This window comes from Malurus melanocephalus, unplaced genomic scaffold (assembly GCF_030028575.1).
Source record: "Malurus melanocephalus ecotype Western Australia unplaced genomic scaffold, MMel_1.1 scaffold_140, whole genome shotgun sequence".
Taxonomy (NCBI): Eukaryota; Metazoa; Chordata; class Aves; order Passeriformes; family Maluridae; genus Malurus; species Malurus melanocephalus.
This window is the reverse complement of record NW_026623372.1, coordinates 1,224,048-1,245,493: the sequence shown is the minus strand read 5'-3', so window position 1 is coordinate 1,245,493 and position 21,446 is coordinate 1,224,048. Positions and strand designations below refer to the sequence as shown.

The following is a 21,446-nucleotide window of genomic DNA, read 5'->3' as shown; positions in this document are numbered from 1 at the left end:
AGAATTAGCTTTTTTTTTTTAATAATGTTTCAAACTTCCCCTGACAACTGAGCCCTGCCTCCTTCCAATATATACACAAAGCATTTCTGTGCTGAAGTAACTTCCTTAAAAATACCACAAGTATTTGCTTTCCCACTCCAAAAATCTATACATGCAGAAAGAAAATAAAGCTTGGATATGCAATATCAGTCACAATTACAAATAATTGTACTGAATCCATCTCCCAATAGGACTGGAAACATCACTCAAATGGCCAATTTGAAATTTCAATTCTTGAAAAAGTTTGCATACAGAAGAAGATACGATGCATTAGCAGGGAATTTGCTTACAAAAAGTTTCATCTAAATAAGTTGATGGCAACTCCCAAGAATAACATTGTTTCGACAATTCAAGTTTGCCAACAACATCCCTTGAAACCACTTCCAGCTACACTACAAAGACATCCAACTGCAGGTCAAATCCCACTGCAAGGTAGCAGCATTTTAGCCTTCAAATTATTTCAGGCAATTAAATGGCACTTTTATATCTAAATACCTTCAGTATTAGACCGCTAGGTAGCAATTAACACTTCTTTTTCTGAAATGGCATTTGTATTCCAAACTTTGTTTCACAATTATTAGCTTTATAAAAATTATTTCAAGCACTTAGAATGAAATAGCCTCAGTATTAAACCTGACCATAAAAGAAAACTGAATGTAATTAATGCTTGTAATGGTTTCTCTCTTTTTTCTTCCCTCCCATTTTTCATCTAGCTCAACATCTATTAGCCATCTATTAGCCTTTGAACACTCATATCACCAAATGATCAAGCACTGAAACTCACMAAATATGCAAATGTACAAACCCCCAAACAGGATATGTGAAAATTAATTTGCACACGGCTCTTAAATATGGTAAATGCTGATGGAGAATTTTAAATGCTAGCAAGAATTGTATACCACAAACAACTAGAAGCTGTTTAAAACATACATCTATTCCAAATCATGAAAATGGAACTGCAGTCCAAGAAAGCTCCAGGCTGAAAATCACAACAAGTGGAGTAGATCTGCTGGCTTCCATCAATGTAACCTTAAGCAAGAGGATTATACACACAAGCGAACATATGCAAACTTTGCTCAACTGGCAGGAYATCACAAATTTTCTACACTTCCCAAGCATAAAATTTATTAAAATCAATCAGAAATTTAGCTGATCTGTGGTAATAATATTCAGACCCAACATCTGAAAGTTATTTTCTCTCAAGTCTCAAAAAATCTTTTCTTTTTCCCATCCACCCCCTCGAAATAGAAAAAAAAAACATTGCTGAATAATTTCAGTAATGTTACAGCTTTGTATTACACACCACTGTTTTTACCTTTCCAAGCATTCTTCCAAGGAAGTAGTAATGTCGGGCATATGAGTCTCCAACGAGCATCTGTGCAGCAGGGTTAGGGTAAAGCAGTCCCTCATTGGTGGTCTTAAAAAAACCYTGGTTAGGGTTAAATCCTGATTTGAGTAGTTCATTCAGAAATTCTCTGAATATTCCACCACCATCAATCCCAGCTTCATCAAGACCGTGTGCATTAAGCAAGTGAACACGAATGCGCTTTTTTAGGTCAGGTTCTGCAGGGAAAGGAGAGAAACTTTCAACTCTTTTAAGAACTTTCACACCTCAGAGCTGATACCCCTGTAGAATACCTGTCAAGCAGGCAAATATGTAACAACATGGTAAGAACAATGAAGTGTTACAAGCTGGTAACTTAATTGCAAACCTACCATTCTCAGGAGAAAGTTTATCATAAGCATCTTCATAAATATAATTTCTTCTAATAGTGACATTAATTCCATCCAAAAATGGCCCATCTCCTTGAACTTCTTGTTTATCAGCATAGATCAATCTTTGAAAAATCTGTTAAAACCAGTAAAAAGAGAAATCATGTCACTGTGCACATCTAAAYATTCGGTGAGAAATGGTTGTTCACTACTGTTACTGTCCTTTGAGTTGCTTCTGGCACTCACTTTCAAGTGATTTGTCTTCTCTCTCATTGAGCTGCAGAAAATACAGAGCCATGACCCAAGGAAGGGGAGGAGGGAAACAGGCAAAGAACTTTTTCTGTGCTAAGGAACCATTCTCACATCTTTCTACATAAAGAGGCACATCTACAGATATYGTGCCAGTGATTTCAGTTTCCTCTCCCTAACTTTCAGAATTCTGAAATGCAAAGTATTCAAAAACAAACTAAAAAAATCCCATGAGTATTTTGCACACACAGAGGCTGTCTTCAATAGTGGTAAATAATCTTTTCTTGCTGTTTGCAATGGTTAGGAACATTCCCAGTAATAAAAAATTAGGTATCRGTTCCCCTCACACAGGCAGTGAGCAAATAATTCAGAGCAAAATAGAGGATAGCAGTGCCATATTAAAAAAAGAACCAGAGCATCATAACAATTCAAAACATTTAAGCCAGGTGAAGTAYAAACTGAACTTCATACTGTCCTTTTCCAAACCTTCACAGCAGGAACCTACTCTAACTGTAGCTAACTGAGCTTCTATGCCAAGATGTAGCATGGGAGGGGGTTGCCTAATGTACAACAATATTCCCTCTGTCCAGGGAGTCTATGTTTACCATATTGTCTCTTGGCATCATTCCCATATTCAATAAATAGTCTAGTACATTTTCCAAGGGATATAATCTCCCASTAATATGTCAGACCATTTTTTAACAAAGAAGATTAAATAAGAGTCTGTAGGGGTGTTTAAAAATAAAAAATTCACCATGAAAGAGGAAATCTGAGCACAGCAGACAAAGCTAGAGTAAGGTCTCAAATCTACTGTTTTTATGGCAATTGTTGCTAGTGGAGAAGATGCTTTTCAACCAGGAAGATTATAGTCTAGACAAAGCAGAATCTTTCCTACGGAACACAGGAGGAAAACAAGAGAAAATGGTCCTAAGATGCAGAAAGAGAAACCATGGACAGACATAAAGAAAAAAGTTTGTAGTATGAGTGATTAGGTATTAGAAGAGGTTACATGAGAGTTTSTGAAATCTCCATCTTCGGAGACAGCCAAAACTCATCTGGAGTCTTTGGGCATGCCAATCCAACACTGAAGCTATTCCTGCATTAGGAAGGATATGGACTAGAGTACCTCCAAAGTACCCTTCTGACCTAAATTTTTCTAAAGATTTACAACATGAAGACATGTAGCCACGGGCACCTTTTTTATGTATTAGAGCAGGAGAACATGTTCACCACCACTGTCCTTCCTGTAGCAGGACTACAGGATATATAGCAGGACTAAAAGATACAGTTTATTAATTATTGTTATCCAACTCTAGATTGAAAGAATCACATAGAATTACATCTCCTTGCAAMACTCTTTTTGGTACTGAGTCTGACTCCTAAAAAACCCCTAAAAACTCCTAAAATGTTCATGCATATGTTAGTCCTGAAAATAGAACCCTAATGCACAACTGAGGCAGTTGCAGTGACTTCAGACTAACACGGAAAATTGAGTAGTGCTGACTGAAGCACACACCATGGGAAGCAGCAYCACCATAGTCAAGCTGACCCAAGCAAGGCCTAAGGGGGTAGAACGAAGGCACTTGCTACAAATTGGAATTCATTATCACCCATAGCTAGATACCAGACTGAAAGGTRCATCCCAGTGTGCCTTAAGGCTAAAGGGGCCAGAAAACTGAAGAACCTGCCACGAAACTGGACTCTGCAATTGCTTGTAAGGGTATCTGTTATTTGGTAATTCAATGTAAAAATGTCATGAGGAAGTCAGAAAATTAAAGGGCATATGGAATAACCCCCACACAACCTGCTCCATATTCAATTACAGAGCAATGGACAGCAACAGACCAAAAGGGAAAAAAAAAACACCTTCTTATGGTGGTGATGTGGTATTTTCTTCCCTTACTGTAAGTTGCTCTGTAGAGGCAGTGGGACACTCCAAAGGACTGCTGACTCCCACTATTACACAAAAAGGAACATGCACACTTGTTCCAAAACACAGTGTGAAAGGATCTYCTCTGAACTACAAAAGTCCAGTCTGTAGCTTTATCCTTCTCTCCAAGCTCTTATGCAGTTGTTACTTCAATTTTGGTAATGAAAGCACACAAGGCTCTGTGAATTCCAATGGTATCAAACAAGGCTTTATGAATTCCAAAAACATAACATGTATGCATCTCAATCAGCTTTAAGAGGTCCAGAGGCTGGAAGGCAGTGATGAAGTCATGACATAGACAGCCCTTCTTGAGGGCAATTCCTGTCATTTCCCTATAATCCTAGTGTGGTATTGCCATGCAGTAATAAGATATTTTGCTGGAACAACTGTTTCATAGAAGCCTGAGAAAAAAACCCCACTTATTTTTTACCAAAGCTGCCTCTGTTTTTACAAATAAAATCCGATTTTCCCTAAGGAATTACYCTTCAAACCCCTGATGGTGTCTTGAAACTTAATGTTTCCAAAACAATTTAGAGGGCAGTTTTAAAATACTTTATACTGTTGAAAACTAAACCAGTTAAAAAAAATGTGCCTAACAGGAAAAAAAAGCTTCAAAAACATTTATGATGCAAACTGACATAGGTAATAGAACTAAAAATTGCATATATAAAATCTAAAAAATATTAAAAAGCAAATCCATTCAATCAAATGTAAGAACCTTGCAAGTTTTAAGCTACACTCATTAAAGTTCAGCTACTCAGCTATGAATGCAGGAACTTAATCTCTAGGTGGTATTTTTCCAAAATGGACAGCCATCATCTCATTTGGAGTAAACCCAAACCCAGYCAGTGCTCCCAAGTCTCCAGCTGTGACCCTGCACTCTGTTACACACAACTGGTCATTGCTGTGTCACCACAAGAGGGTGCAATCAYGTAGAGCCATCACTGAGCCAGGACTGCAAACTGCTCTCATCTCAGAATAAATGTTTCTAACTCTAATGCAATTATTATAAAGGGTAATGTAAGTAATAAAATAAGAGAGAAGTCATTAACTTAAAATGTTCAGTTGCTGTGTGAGTACTGAAGAAAAMCAGTGCAGACCACCATATCCTTCTGCAGGGAATCAATTCAGTCTCTACTTCAATAATTGCTCTCTTTACACTTACTCAAAACAAAAAGCTAAGAAACAAACTGCATATCAAATTARAAATTAGGTACCTTCACTCTTTCTTCAAAAGGAACTACAAAAGGTAGCTCTGTCAGAATTGCAAGTTGTCGCTCTTCAGATACAGAAAGAGGTGCTGGTTCCAAACCCACTTAAAATAGAAATAATAATTTTAAAAATTTTGCAAAGAACATTTTTTTTAAATAGTACATTATGTATCAAGTGACTCAATCTACTTTGTATAAAAATACATACAATGAAATAGTTTATTTACTACATATGCACTAGAAGCCTTACCTTTCTTTAAACATTAGTTGCCCCAAAGTGAAATATTAGTGAAAACACACTGAAAACAGAATGCATATAAAAATTAAGTACTTCTTCATCTCTTTATTTTATTCAGAAAAAAAAATTATTGGCATTTTAGTTTATGAATTAGGAAAAAATGCGTAATAGAATACAATTAGTAATTGTACTGATTTAGAATTTTCATTGCAGGAACACACAATATTCCAATGATCAATATAATTAAAAGTGTGCTTTCAACTAGATCATCTACTTTGAATCAAGTCATTTTAGGTAAAAATCCTAAGAATTAAACCGAATCTAATGAAAACAACAGAAAGACAATATTTATTTCAATGAGTTTTCTCTCCTAACAGCAAAGTCACTGTGACCACATTAAATCCCAGTCACCACAGAAACAATGAAAACATCACCAAGAACTTGTATAATGTACTTAAGACAAAAATACTGGAGAAGAATTCAAGAAGCCACAGCAGAGGCTCATTCATGCAGTGCCCAAACTACCATGCAGCTCCTTTGAATCCACAAGRGTATTTTTAGGCAACAATGCAACTTCTGGCGATGCACAGTGGAAATGACATGGGAGGGAACTTCACGGGAGGGAACTCAGCTGWTGAGCACATATCTGACTGTAAATTAATTAACTGCAGTCAGTATTGCTCACTGACGAGACACTGTGGCCCAAGGTCCACCTGGCTTCAGCCTACCRAGGAAACACCCACAGTTCCTTGGTTGTTTCATTTTCAGGTTTGATAACCATCTCTCTGAAAAAAAACTCCAAAGTCTGGATTATTCATAGAGTGAATTACAAAATAAGTAAATCTTTCACGTCAGTATCCTGTCTGGAAGTTTATGATGACAGTTTATAGGTTTTTTCTTTGGCTTCTACCCATGGTGACAAGCATCTTGCTGCCCCTCTGCAACTGGACATCAAAGTTCTTTTTTGTTTTTTAAATCCTCAAAGCACTTTCAGTAGSTATATTTTAAGCACCAATTTAATAGGATGTGACCATAAACATCACTATTCTTGATATATATTAATTGAGGGCAAGTTTCAACATTGCAAGCCTTTGGAATTTCTGATAGAAAGCTTATTTGTGATTACCTTTAGTTTACTTAGTAAACATTTTTAATTAAAGTCAATGTATGAAGCCTATTAAGCCAACAGTTAAAAGCATTTTAAATAAAAAGTGCATGTACAGCAAAGGTAAACTACTACAAGACTTCGACAGTTCAATTATTTCAGTCAATTAGTCAATTTTATCTGCATTTCTCCATCACAGCTTCTTTCTTTAAAGAGAAATATGGGATGGAGTCATCAATACAGAGGGCATTTAGAACTCACAAGTCTGCCATTAAAGTAAATGAAAAAGCACAAATAAACATGACCATATGTGATTCAGCAGTACTTTCATGCTAATTGGCTTTAACCCATATGGAGTCAAGAGGGATTAAACAAGTCATGTGCACAGGGTTACCTGCTTGTTTTCACACATTCATGTTGACTGCACTCTCCTTTTAGCCTGGTTTCATATGAAAACAAGGTTTACATGAACACACTGTGTCATCATCCCTCACCATCTCACCCTCAACACACCTTTTGAGCCAATCAGCTGAATTTGAACTTTGTCAGAGTACAGGAGATTCAAAAATACCAAGTACTGTGAAAATTTTCAACTGGGCAGAGAGGAGAAATTCCTTTAGCAACCTGAATCCAGGAACAGGCAGGAGAGCTRTGCTCAGTGTGCCAGCTCATCTCACAGCTACCCAGGAAAACGAGGGCACACAGCTACTCACACCAGCACAGCCTGTGCATTCCTTATCCCCCAACTGCCCAGACCAGGGTGAGTCATGGAATGGAGGGAACTGGGACTATTTTGGGAGGCAAGATCAGGCAGAGAGCTCAAGGCACTGTAGGTACGAGGGCAAGGAAATCAGTAGCAGGAGAATGTGGAAGTGATAAATGTGGAACAGGTCTRACAGTGGAGAACACCCAGACAGGATACACAGCTGTGCAGAGCCATGTGGGTCAGTGGAAGAAATAAGGACTGCTGATGTGGAGAAAAGGTGATTTCCAAAGAAAGAAACTAAACTGAAAAAATAWACTGTTCAAAATTCTGATCAGTACTTACACTGATCAACTAGTTGTTTTCTGGCAACTACACTTGTAAGGTAATTAAAACCAACTTTTCTCATCATAGCTACTCAAATAAAAATTATCATTACAAGTCTTTAGGTTTCAACCCTGGACAAAGCTCTTATTTCTGTACAACTCTGTGGCACCATTCAAAGACTACAGCCTCTMCATGATCTACTGCATCTGGCTAAACTAACTCAAGTAGATTGCATCACCTTGAAAGAGAGCATGGACTATTGCAGATGAATCATTTTGCCACTTAAAGGCCCTATTTTTAATTCATTATCAATTCTGCACAAGCTTTAGTGCTTTAATGATTATTATACCTGATCACAGCAAAGTAAAATTCTAGAATAGTGAATCTACAATGGCATGAAAAGTGGAAGAAACAGACKATCTACATGAGAAAGCATATTGGCACAACTAATCTAGTGTAAATTTACTCTGATTGCTAAGTTTGTCCAGTTCTCTAATCTTTCTCTGCAAGTTCCATAAAATTCTGGTATTTTGAGTAATTCGGGAGTTTAAGTTTCTGCCTTATCTGATTAGAGATAATATTTATAAACAGAATTAATATTTACCATGAAATGCCTGTTTGTAACAGTTTAAAATAAAACTAAGATCTTTCTTTTAGTATACAATAAAAGCAGAATCTCAATGCTTTTCATCTTCTGCAATTGTATTGAATTTCTATCTTATGCAACTGCCTTTTATACATATTAATACATTATTTTTAAAACATATAATTTCTCCACCTCATCATTTCCTCATCAATGCCAGCAGATGCTTGCGCAACGAAATTATTAAACTAAATAACATTAGATATTCTAAAGACATACACACATGCATACAAAACCACAATATTTTAAAATATCTGAACCAAAATTATTCAAGATTGCCTTGCTTTTGGCTACCAAGACTGTAATACAAAATACTCAACTGACTCCTAGAAAAGGCTGATTTTCTTAGCATAAAGCATTCTTATTTTGACTTAGCAATGCAAAAATTGTGTGAGCAGTATCTTACCATCTAAAGTAGATTGCAGTGGTCCTATTCTTCCCATCCTCCTGACTCTCCAGACGTGTCTGGCTGATGGCACATACAGCTGTGTAACCTAAGGAATTAACAGGATTTTAGAGTTAAACAGGACCTAATTACACATTWTTTATGCAATTTATTATGCATATTATTATGCAATTTACTATTGCACTGTAAATAAATATAGTGGACACACACAGGAACGTGTACTGAATGCCTTAACATCTTCACTTCTGATGATCCCTCCTTACACTTGTACCCTATGGGAGAGCTGCACAATTAACAACAATACAATATAAAGCCCATGTATCATTTAAAAATACCACAAAATGTAACTTAAGTTCTGGTATTCAGAATACTACAAAAGCTGATTTTGAATTTTGAGACATCAAATATTCTGTTTATTTTGTATTGAGCGTGAGTCATGATTCAAAGGAATCTAGTCCACAGCAGGTATTAGCTTTTTCTTTTGCACACACATACACACTTTTGAAGTTCAGCATTAATTTTTTCCAAAAGCCCTTAGAAAAAAAGTAATTTCTAGGTGAGGTAAGTACAGAACATGCTGCTGAATTTTCTCTTATTTTGGAAGAGAATTTTCCCCACTATAGAGTAATTCTTTCATTTAGCATTTTTACAATGAGAAGATGCAACAAAATACTACATATTTTCAATTCTCCTCTGCTAATAAAARCCAATGATTTACACGCTTGCACTGTAGAGCAAGTTCTACTTTATGGATTTGACACATTTCTACTTTATGGAAATGTGATTTAACATACAAGTTTCTTAACAGATGCAAGGCTTTCACATTAGAGAAAAGCAACATTATTTCAGGTTTCAAACCACACAATCTGTGCAACATCACCTTCACTAATACTGTCASGAATCAAACACTTTACAATTGAAATCCTGGCACCTGCAAGGTTTTGTGGAAAAGGACATGACTCTTACCTTATCTGCTTTAATGTTTTCTTGTTCTGAGAGCCAGTGATTTGGTGGGCAGAAATTTCTCCTTGTATCTCTAGATTTCAACATTTTCACTAAGTTTGTGATGACCTAGGTGTCAGAAACATRTATGTTTAATATACATTTAGCACTGTGAATGAAATTACACAAGTAAAAGTTTCTTTAAAAAAAAACATCAATAATGTATAAAATTGCCATCTACTTTTAACTCACAAAAACTTGCTGTTAGACTTAAATACCTTAGAATGCACATAAGTAATCACGGTTCACATGCTAGTCATCAAAAAAATTGGCTTTTGAAAGTCTCATTCCAAAACCTAGGAACCAGGACTACACAGGACTTAGTAGTACTGCACACCTGAAGTTCTGCATGCCAGTTCAGGAAAGCCCAAAGAAATCATTATGAACATTAAATAACTTATTTAAATAAAATACCACCTGACCAAACACACACAGTGTATATCATGTACGTATATAACATCCTTTATCTTCCTGGMAAAATGGAGAGGCGGAGAAAAGTAGTTATCACGGTCACTAAGGTGTCTCTGCAATTTTAGTATTTGTCTTGGCAGTTTTCTCCAATCCAGAAAAAAATTAGAAATAAGTAAAGAAACAAAGCTAACAAATACTACACCTCAAGCAGAATTGCCATACTTGGTTGCATGCCTTCTGTCCCTAGCTGAATCAAGTTAGCCCAACACTACATAAAACATAATTAAGTGGAATCAATGAAATAGTAAATTACTAGGCTAAAAAGACGTTATCACTGCTACAATGAACAGCCATCTGTTTTGCAACTTTAAAGTACAGCACTTGAAAAATGAATAGGGAAAAAACGCACACAGAGCTTTTCTGAAATAATCTTGCTAAAAGACAGTCTTAATAGACAGGTGTCAAGAGTAACAAAGTTTAATGGGCCTTCTAAAAGATTCTGTGTCTAGATGCTACACAAAAGAGCTTTTAACATCCAGTTTTTAAGGTAATGTCTTCATTCAAGACAGAACAAAGAATGCTATTAAGGGAACTGTCTGATTACACAGGAATTTTCATCACCTTGCCCTTATAAAATTCGGTGCAGGTTACATGAGTCACTGAAGCTCTGTGGTCCCATTACCRCTCTAAGTAAGGCAAGCGTTTTTAGGAAGGAAAATAAAATCGGAAAATTCTACCGACATGAAGACCGTGTAAACATAGTATTTTACAAGTAGTTAAAGAAACCTTAAAGGAAGCTGAATCAAATATGGTGAAATTTTAATTTCTCCTGCAGAATGCATGGGTACTTGCCACCTCAACTCATAATTCCTTTGTAAAAATTTTCATATGTATGCATTCTATGGAAAGCAAAGATGAATTACAATAAAATATGGGGATTTMTTTCCAATAAAATGTTCAGTGCAARCAGCATTTAAAACTAGAATTCAGCAAATTAGAAACTTGATTTCATAGTATTACTTGAAGGTAGTGAAATCATTCTTTTGTTTAACAAAATCCTCTTCTATGCACTCATAACTTCAGATTTTCTATGGAATCTGTAACAGTTAACTACACTACTCATTCCACCAAGCAAAAAAGGGGGGGGGGGGGGATTTTGCTGAATGAAGACATTTGCACATGTAAATCTTACCAAAGACCTTCAATCTGTTAGCAAATAAGCACATCACTGTCAGTAGCCTCACTGTGACCAGATTTACCATTACCTTGCAGAAGTAAAGCCTACATATATGGCAYATGTAAGTGTGTGTGTGTTTTGTTCACTTCATATATACACATATGAATTTCATTAGACATCAGAGACATGGGAAATAGACCAAAAAAAAAGTGATGAGCTAAAAGAAAAGAGGAAAAAGAGAAATTAAAAGCACAGATGATAAGGAAGGAATGTGCTCTTTTTTCTGCAGGAAGCTTGCAAAAGCTTTTGCAAAGATAAATCCCATGTATTTGAGATATATTTGACACACTGCAAAAGAAAGAGAAAGCATTTTCTACTTAAATTGTTATGAACTACTTTAGCTTTGTTTTAATGATTTGGAAGAAGGTACTACTGCCTGCTTACTGGCAGGAAGCTATTTTGAAGCTGCCCTCAGGAACAACTCAGTGTTAYGCACTGGAGTCTTCTCCATGAGATTAACCTTAGTCATGTTCAATTTTTCTCCGTAACAACAGAAACACATTTCTGAAGAAGTAAACAAGGAAAGCTTTGCAATTATCTTCTTTTTTGGGTAGAATTGGAGCCTTCCAGATACCCTCAAGACCTAATATTTTCAATTCAGCTAATGGAAGACAATCCCAGCTCCTGAACACAGTAGGAGTACACTGAGTTCAGGTAGTTCCACTACAAGTTTAATTCCCAAGTGCCAAAGTAGGACAAAGTAACTCAGGATTTTACAGCCTTCTGAACGACAGCAAAATATGATCAAATTCACCTGAAATCCAGCAACTTACACCAAGATTGATTAGGCATAAACAAAAGCCAACAAATAGGAGGTGGCATGATATGAACTGCATGCATAAAAATAACCCTGGTGTGACATCTTTCTTAGAAAAATAGACATATTGGGTTTTTCATTTGTGACCTTTAAATTAAAAGTTTATTTGGCAATTTAAAGACAAGTAATTAAATTACATTGTGCAAACATATATTAGATCAATCTGTGCAAATTACAAATTCAGTGGTGCATTAGGACTGTATTCAGTGCAATCAAAACATTATCAGTTACTCTCACTGCTATTAATGCTTATGCTCATAAGTGAAATGTGTTGTAAAATCAGGCAGAATAGGCTGGATGGAGGCTACCTTAGACTTGTAGAATGAATAAGCATTCCTTAATTAGCCCATCAGGTTAAGTGCAAGCCTTAATGGGCCTTTCCTAAAGTCTAGCATGACATCTTTCTCCAAACATGGCCAAGAAGAAAGTTCCATTAGCAATATTAATACAAGCTTAGTTGATCATTTTCATTCAATTAACTTCTTTCAATTAAATAGATAGCTTGACAAAAGCAGTGATAAAAGACCTGAAGGGACAGCTGATGACTCGAACTGAACATTAGTGTGCGAGAGGTCACCAGTATTAAACAGACAGTAAATCTAGCATTCAATTTGGAAAATGCATTTCTTCTGCTCCCACTTCTTTAATGAGCAATTTTAGCTGACTAGATGTGTTTGCTGCAGAATTTTCATGACAAGTCAAGCACTCCTTTTTTTCAGCAACAGCTATATTAGGGCTTTTTTTCCGCCAACATTTTCAGCTCTTTTTAACTCGTGTCTTTCGGTAGGATGCCACRTATAAAACCAGCAGAAAAACACTGGTAAATCTCCAGGAAGAGCATACATTAAGTTCATATTTGCTAAGCCAGATTCACCTTCCCTTAGTATTCCAGTAAACCCAAAATGAGGAGTACCAACAGATTTAAGGAGAACACCAACAAAACCAACACAGCATGGTACCAGCACTTCAAAGTCTCCAATACAGAAATACCTAATCATCARATTTATTAGAATTTCACACCTGTATAAAGTTATGACAACATGCTTAAGTACCTTGCTGAATAGGAGTCCAAAGTTAAACCCTGTATTTTATACAGTAACTGTTTTATGAACAAGACAAGAAGTTTGCTTTATGAAGCAAGAAAATAGTTGACAGAAGCAAACAAAAAATTTATTCCAATTATCAAAACTTAATTACTTTAAGTTTAGTATATATGCCAAATAGCAATCTTCCCAAATCCATATTCCTTGTTGCAACAACAATACAATTAGAGAAAAAACAAATCTCATCTTGTATCTTCAGCAGAAGCCTGAAAATTCTATACAATTATGTTCTGAAAAGGTACATAATTTACCTTGAATAACTGAATCCACCTTTTCTGTTCTGTTTGTATACATTGCTGCATTTCYGTGTTTTTTGTTACTCCGACACTTCTAAATGCTGCAATATATTCCTCACGAACCTCTGGTTTTGTTTCTGGGTAAGCCAACTTTATGATTCCTAGACATGCATCTCGAAGGCAGCGTGAGAGTATTACAAGCTCTTCTAGTGTAAAAGGCATCATTGATGATTGTCTTTGACCTACAACTACATGAAATACAAGTTTAAATTTCTTTCTTTTAATTATTAAAACCCCACTTATTTAATTAAACTTTAATACTAATACACAAAATCTAAGAGTAGAGAATAGAAACAACAACCAGAAAGAGAATGAGAAAATATTTATAGAAGAGATCAAATCCTGGGATTGTTTGTAGTCACAATTATTTTAATTACAGTATCTTCTTGTTCTCCTTTGTAATTCCTGCTATGTTAAATTTATACATTAAACTACAGGTTCAATCCAGAAGAAGTTTGCTCTCTTCACTAACTCATTTAAAATTATCATGATTAAGGACTTCCAYATCAGACCCTGTGTAAAGCTAGGGTTCCCAAGGTGCAGACCATTATTTTTTTTCTCTTTTTTCTAGATGCAATCACCATAAAAGAGCCAGCTGACAGCTGAGTGCTCAGGGGACCATCAGCAAGGCAGCCCAGAAGATCCTTCCTCCCAGATGTCAGCAAATCATTGCCCAGGGAGCTGTCTAGCCTTACACAAAAACATTTTACAAAACACTGCTATTTYGTATGCTAGAAACTCACCTTCTATTGGATCACCAAAGAATTCATTATCATGAATAGAAATAAGTGAGTGACTAAACAAAGAACTGAAAAGGTAGAAGAGAGGGATAATTCGGCTCGAATCCTCTAACGACATTGGAGAGCCTCTTGAAATCACTTGAAGGAGTGGCACCATAGACCTTCAAATATAAAATGCAATATAAAAGAGAGGGTTAATAAAAGTGCTCTTTGAAGTATTACTTTCAGCATTCTTGTAAAAAAAAAAGTGAGAGTAGCTCCAACAGTAATATAACAATGGTGTTTTCAGTTAAATAACAATTATTTCTAATTTTTGCAAAACAGAAAGTTCTTGTCACTGGGACCTTGGTGTCTCCACGATAAATAAACTTGGGCATTATCTGTTACAGACTGCAGATAGTTTTGAGACACAAAGCAAAGAGAATAATTTTCTGCATGTCAGCACTAAACACATCTGTAGGTCCAGTGTCCCAGCTCCCAGGAACATGGCTCTGCCACCATCTATTTCTGACTACTTGACCTATGTGAGATAAAACTCACACACTTGGGATGAACSGCCTGGGGCTTCAGTTTGTTACACTGATGCTCATAAGCACTTCAAGAACTACAAAACATTCAATTCATTTTAAATAAGCATTTTCTTCATTTATAACTATCGAGAATTTCCAAGACTTTGCYCAGTTTTATGAAATCATCTGATTTTCCCATTCCCTTTTCATTTAAATATTCTGTATTTTAACAAAGAATGAATTTCAGAAATGGTATAATACRTACCCTGTAATCATTCGTGTAGTCATTGAAGATATCAAATACCAAAGATGCCTCAGGAATCTGGCATTAAAGGCTAAACTATAAAGAAGCCTGCAAGAAGAAGTTCAAATAAATTGTGTCTTCCAAAATACKGTATTCACAAAGTACAATGTTTCTRTAAGAACTTTTCTGAGAAGTWGTTCTCAGAAATTAACSATTTTAATTTATTTTTTCAAGATGAAGGGTTTTATTCTGATAAAATCTGGTGAGAGCCCCAAAAGTTGAATCTGAGCATATAAAACCTCATACCAAAAATACTAGTTTTTATTAACTCAGCAACAAACCATAAAATATAAACCCACATTTCCAGTCTTCCACAGAATTCAACACATATTAATAAAAATAACGTAACACTGAGTTATTGATCTGGGACTTTTAAAAATTGTAATCTAGAAAATCCCACTAAACTAGTTAACAGGTCACTTCTGTGATTCTTCTGACAGTAACCAACATAGCAATTTGTTCAAAAGGCAGATAAAAATACTTTCACATAGCAATTTTACTGGMGTACTCTGCTTGGCAGAGAGAAATAAAACATCAACGGAACAATATCAGGGCAGCTACACATACACTAACCCAACTGTAAACTGAAAATTATGTACTGTTTGTTTGAAAATTGTTTCTAAACTGTAAAAATAAATGTGCAATTTCAGACATGATTACAGTATGATCAACTTTTTATAGAAATGAAAAATAAAAAGCTTCCTGAAACCAAAAATCATCCCCCCCCCATTGGAGTATTTTTCCCACCCTGCAGCAAACAACATTTGAGACAAAATCATTTGAAACAATGTCTTCTAGGAACCAAACGGGATTTCACTCACTAAACAGTCATKTTTCAGGTATTGGAAGAACAGTGTTCAGTTAGTTTTTTTCAAATGCCACTTTCCTAGGTCTCCCAGTTAGTGTTAGAATAAATAAAGAAAACAAATACTGAGGTCGACATCTCTCAGTGGTCAACAGCTTTGTAAYACCAAAATTCTCTGTGACCAGGCATACAAGAGGTAGGAGGCTGGGAAATGGGAGCAGGGAGGGGGGACTAGCTGCTGTCTGAAAACACAGTATTTATTGYGGACCACAAGACAAATTAAAATTTGCCAGATGGCAAAAGAAAAGGAAGCACACATTTCATTAAGGAAGTAAAGTATCAATACAGACCTAAAAACATTGGAGAATGAATGAATTGCCACTTAAACCAAAGACAAAAAATGCCACACAAGAACAACTCCACAGCTCTCACAAACCACTGCACAGTGCCACAAGCCCSTGTGTCCTGGCTCAGTGACTGCTCCTCCTGCTGCCTTCCCACAAGCACAGTCTCTCTCCTGATCCCCACAGCTCCTCGGGCTCCCAGTTCACCTGCATTCACCAGACCCAGCCACACACACAAAAATCTGTGCCAGGATAAAGGAGGATGGGAAGGGCAGAACTCGTCATTAAGCACAAAGGATTGTTTCACAGGTACAGGGAGCTGTGGAAATAGAGTAGAGACACGCAGAAAAAGGGAAAGTGAAACACAAGCAACCTCTAGTTTGCAGTGTCTCTTTGAATTTTAAACGCATAGATCAGTACCTTTAAAAAAAGTTGGGAGCTTCACTGATTTCAAAGAAGTTGCACATTGGAGACATCACTGAGTTCGAGTCAAAGTTGAAYTAACTGCAGCTAATGCCAGTTAAAGATAAGCTTTACTGTTACATTGTAACAGTAGTGTTACATCTACTCTAATTATGTGKATTTTTTTTAAATTCAACTTGAATTTGATACATGAGAATTCTATTCCCTTCCAAAGTCACATTATTTTGACATTTGGCAAAAATTATGCATTAACATGCAAGGAAGGGCTTTTCATACCTAGCTAATTTAGAATAAGGATTTGTGTTTTAATGTTTAAATATCTGAATGATAGCTYAGATGTCTTGGTTTCCGAAATGAGAAATTTCCTCGGTGACCTTCAGTTTTCAGCCTCATATTTAAAATGAAAAGTAATTTGGCACAGTGCCTTCAGGTCTCACACAGCTTCCAAGTAAAAACTTGTTAATTTTACAATCATCCCTGGAAATTATGTAACCSTTTGAGCAGAAATGAACAAACATTATGGACAATGAACCTATCATAATGTAATTCATTTTTTCATTCCAGCAATATTCAGCAGTAATGAAGGGGAGAAAAGGACAAACCTTAAGAGCTTAGAATAATAACCTTTATCTAAGTTTTAGCCATTTTTATTCCATATCCGTGATTCAGGCAGTCAATTGTGGCAACTGCTCTGTTTCATGGCCCAGGTCCAGAAACATTGAGTGAATTCAACTTTCACATTTCCCTTYCCTGAAAATCTGGTTAAGTACAAAAATGCACATTTGGCAGAAGATGGTACCAACAGCCTATTTTCCTTAATATTAAATATCTGTAAATATGAAGCAATGAATTCATCCGTTCTAAAGCTTCAATTCTAAACTTTACGTACCGTGACCAGAAAACAAACATGGAACTGCAAACTGAACACAGAATGGTGAATTTCGCCTTGTGTTACAGAAGTTTGCATCAATAAATTCACCTGAAATTTAATCCATTGCAAAAGTAAAGATGGCAGAAGAAAACTGATAGCTTCCAACTTCAAGGACAGAAACTGGCTTTCAAAGTTAAAGGTAACAACAGTAACCAAAAAACACAAAAAAGAAACCCACCACAAAATGCAAGGATGGTTTGAAAAGTCATGTCTACACAAAATTGGCTGCACTGAAGTTTCAAAATCTTTGGCTACACATTGACAAAAAAAGGACTGCAAAAAAAGTGAAAAGTAAAAAATAAAAACTTTGAGAATTAAAATAGGTCAAAATCTACCTTTTTTGGTCTTTTTTCTTGGTAAAGATGTGCATCTGCTTAAAGACAACCTTTCCAAGTAGAGCTACATTAAAATGACACAATGCAAGAACTCGTGATAAACTGTGGAACAGTAGAGGGATGGCTTATACATCCTGAAGAAAAAGTCTTAAGAATCCACAAAGTCAAGAAATCAGTTAATATAAAGCTTGAGTGTCCATCCAATCTTGAGCACTTTTTTCTTTCAAGAAAAAAAGATATCCACACAAAAAAATAGGAAAAGATTAGACATTTTGATTTTTATATAAACTTGTAAAATCTAACTCAGGGGTTTCATTTTCAAGATTTGCACTATTCTTAAAAAAAACCAAGCAGCTAATGTTTAAACTCCTCCTATCTGGGGGTTTTGCATTTTCTTCAAAATTTCACTGAATGCCACCAACTTCTTTATTATGAGAACATTACACATTTTTTATGCAATGGATTCATTAATAGATTTTCTGTAAAGCCCAATATTAAGATTTAGCACAGATACTAAGCCCAATATTAAGGGCTTAGCACAAGATTTTCTTCGTTTGGAAGAAAGAAACATTTCCCTCCYATCAGAAAGGATAAACTCCTTTCAGGTGGAAAAACACACACTACCTCAGCCACAGGCTGTGACAGAGTTAAATCCACTTCAGTAATTCCTGTCAATTTTAATCATACCAAATTAAATTATCTGTTCCCAAAAGTAAGTACATAACAATCATTTATTTAGAACCTTGTTTCTCTCTCTAGGTATCTAATTGTCCACAAAGGCCACATGATTTATGTCGACTTGCCAGAACAGCAYTCTGAGCACCTCTGGTTTAAAAAAAGTGTCAAATTCCTCCTGTGCAATGGGACAGATTAAATGACCCATTAAGCTTAATTTAGCAGAGGAACCACTACAAGTTAATTAGTTAAAGGCAAGATTTTCAGTCTAGGTCATAAATTGGGCCCAGTTTCCCACTGAGACCATTTAAGTTAATGAAGAGAATACAGCAGAATGAGAGAAGCTCATACAGCCTGCGACAGGTCACTGCTGCCGGGGCAGCGGATTCTGTCACTTCAGAACTGTGAGGTGACACGGGTACAAGACAGCAGTAGAGCCATTGGTAAATGAACTATTCTGCACTTTAGGCTGCTTTATGCTTTTACCTCTGATTGTACTGGACTCCGAACGTAAAGCAAAGKTTAAAAAAAAGTAGATTAAAACTGCATATACAATGATTTTGGTTTTGAGAAAAGCAAAATCAGAATGCTCCCTGAAGATYTAATCCAGGCTTTCCCTGGGGCTCCTGAGGATCTCAACACACACATGAACGCAGGCTGCTCAGATTACACCAGAACGTCATCTACCAAACAATTCTGAACCACAGGCTAAGATGAGCAATGTTATTGCAATTAAACAGTAGTGATGACCTGCGACTGTGAAGAGAAGATGAGCGAACTCAGGGGCACTGATCAGACAACTGACAGTGACTGATGTCCCAGTACAAACATAGCTTCCATCACTATTTAATATTCAGCTGCAGTGAAGATCAAGTCTAAGGTATTAAACCACACCCCAAAATATTCTAGAGAAACAGAACTTACTATTTATTTAAAGTACAATTCTGATGGAAAAAAGTCTTGCAAGCCTGTCTATGAGAACTACAGTCCAAGGCATAAGTTATCTCTTTTTTTTTAGCAATTGTATTCAATAACATATATCAACTTTACAGTGAAAAGATGAAAGTCCTGTCCCTCGAGAAACAAACACAATTCCCAATGACTTCTTCACAATCAGGATTTTATTCTACACCTCTCATCTGGGTTACTGAACATAAGCTACAGTTAAGTTTTCTTCTGTTGTGACCTTCCCCTTTATTTGGGCTTGRCTGTATATTTCCAGAATTATTCAGAATTCACCAAAATTCCTAGCAACTAACCCAAAGCAATGCCTTTTTCCAGTTATTCACCTCTGGATCCCACCACCCTCTGTAAAGTGTCAGAAGAGAATTTTACAGGCTTGCTGCTTTCAAAACTACATTATATTTGTGGGTATCTTGTTTTTGTCTTGCATCTGTTGCGAAACCAAGGAAAATACTAAGTTAATTCTGCAACATCAATGTTCCTAATACCACACATTATCATAATCATCAGTCAAATTAAAAAAGTACTGAGAAGGCTTAAGAAAGAAAAAGCATTCCGTTTTAAAACAGTGATACAATTCCATATTCTGAAATTCTCATCTTTGTTCAAGAAGGGAAAAAACCTCAGAACTATAAAACAATAGTGAGATATTTGTAATTTCCTCCCTACTAAAACTGTGTTAATCTTAGTCTAATTTTCTTCAGTTATTGAAAAATTATTTTCAATTATTACTCTATTTAGCATCCCATTTTTCAGATTTCAAACTTCTGTTTTTATTATTATACTTGTATATGCTGTAAACAAGCAAATATTAAAGTTTTTAATAACTCTTTCTATTTTAAACCATTTGACCCAGTATGATTTCAAACACAAAATACAAGACGACTATTAAACTMTTAGAATATATTAAAAATAATTTGAGATCAAGTATTTCTGCTTAACTATTTCTACACGGTTTACTTAAATAAAAATACTTTACTCTGGGTATTAAGTATCTCACAAGTCAAYTTCAAAGAAAGTAAAGCATCGTTCAAAAGATTATCATTTAATCTAATAAAATTATTTGGGATTTTAAAAAGATCACCAGACAACTAAAAAAAGTGGAACTTAATAACAAAAAGTCTTATAATTATCTTTCTTAATTCCACAAATAAATATGATCTGCCCTTCAAAAAACACTCAAAAATAATGTTTTAAATAGTTGCTTGGTAACCTAAGCCAGCTCTCAAATGCACTGAGAATAGGACAAAAGATTGACACCTGCTGAAATACTGATCCCCAGCAAACTCAGCACTTACAGCTGACTTTTAAGTCAGAGCAAGTAAATAAATGTCTACCTTAATTCACCAAATATCTGTATGAATTAACTTTATTTTGACCATGCAAGTGCTATCACTAAAAGAAATCTTAGTATCCATATTGCTTATTTCTAAAATTCAGCAATTTTGGAGCTATTCAAAAGCTAAAATTTGTACATTATTTTCCATTTGATGTTGAGTAGAACTTCCATAACTTCTGAATTTATCCAACGTGTAAATAGCTTATCACAAATAATTGCAAAGACCTAATACAGCTTCTCAGAGGAAAYAGATGCCATACTCATCCAATTAAAGTTCGGAGACTTCTTTATTCATTAAACACCCTTTTCCACACAGTCCACCAGCAAACCTCCAGTCAAAGCAGTGGTGCATTTAMGCTTAGTAATTACTATCCAAGGCAATGTACTACTTACAACAATAAAGCTGGCACACTAATTCAACAGCTGCTATGATCTTCAGGTCTCACATCCTGCTCTAATGCAATTAGTCTACAAAGAACTAATTACCCTAATCGGGCAATCACAGTTTCACTGACATCTTACTTCCTCTAGCAGCTATAAACACCATTGGGCTAAGATAGCACCTAATTAGTTTTCTGTATCACTGTTTACAATGCAGTTTGAATTATGTTTACAACATTCCCTAAATACTTACTTTACTACCAGCAA

At 35.7% G+C, this 21,446-nt stretch overlaps 1 protein-coding gene across 1 annotated transcript in view; it reads right to left on the bottom strand.

Moving 5' to 3' along the window:
* The window catches only part of UBE3C (ubiquitin protein ligase E3C), a 68,818-nt gene that overhangs the window by 25,270 nt on the left and 22,102 nt on the right, over window positions 1-21,446 (bottom strand). Inside the window, exons 11-18 of the mRNA XM_057371078.1 lie at window positions 14,945-15,031; window positions 14,174-14,331; window positions 13,386-13,618; window positions 9,531-9,635; window positions 8,565-8,652; window positions 5,149-5,246; window positions 1,756-1,888; window positions 1,355-1,602 (exon numbers count right to left, since the gene is read on the bottom strand). Of these exons, the coding sequence (XP_057227061.1) occupies window positions 1,355-1,602; window positions 1,756-1,888; window positions 5,149-5,246; window positions 8,565-8,652; window positions 9,531-9,635; window positions 13,386-13,618; window positions 14,174-14,331; window positions 14,945-15,031 (1,150 nt within the window). The remainder of the gene's footprint in view (window positions 1-1,354; window positions 1,603-1,755; window positions 1,889-5,148; window positions 5,247-8,564; window positions 8,653-9,530; window positions 9,636-13,385; window positions 13,619-14,173; window positions 14,332-14,944; window positions 15,032-21,446) is intronic.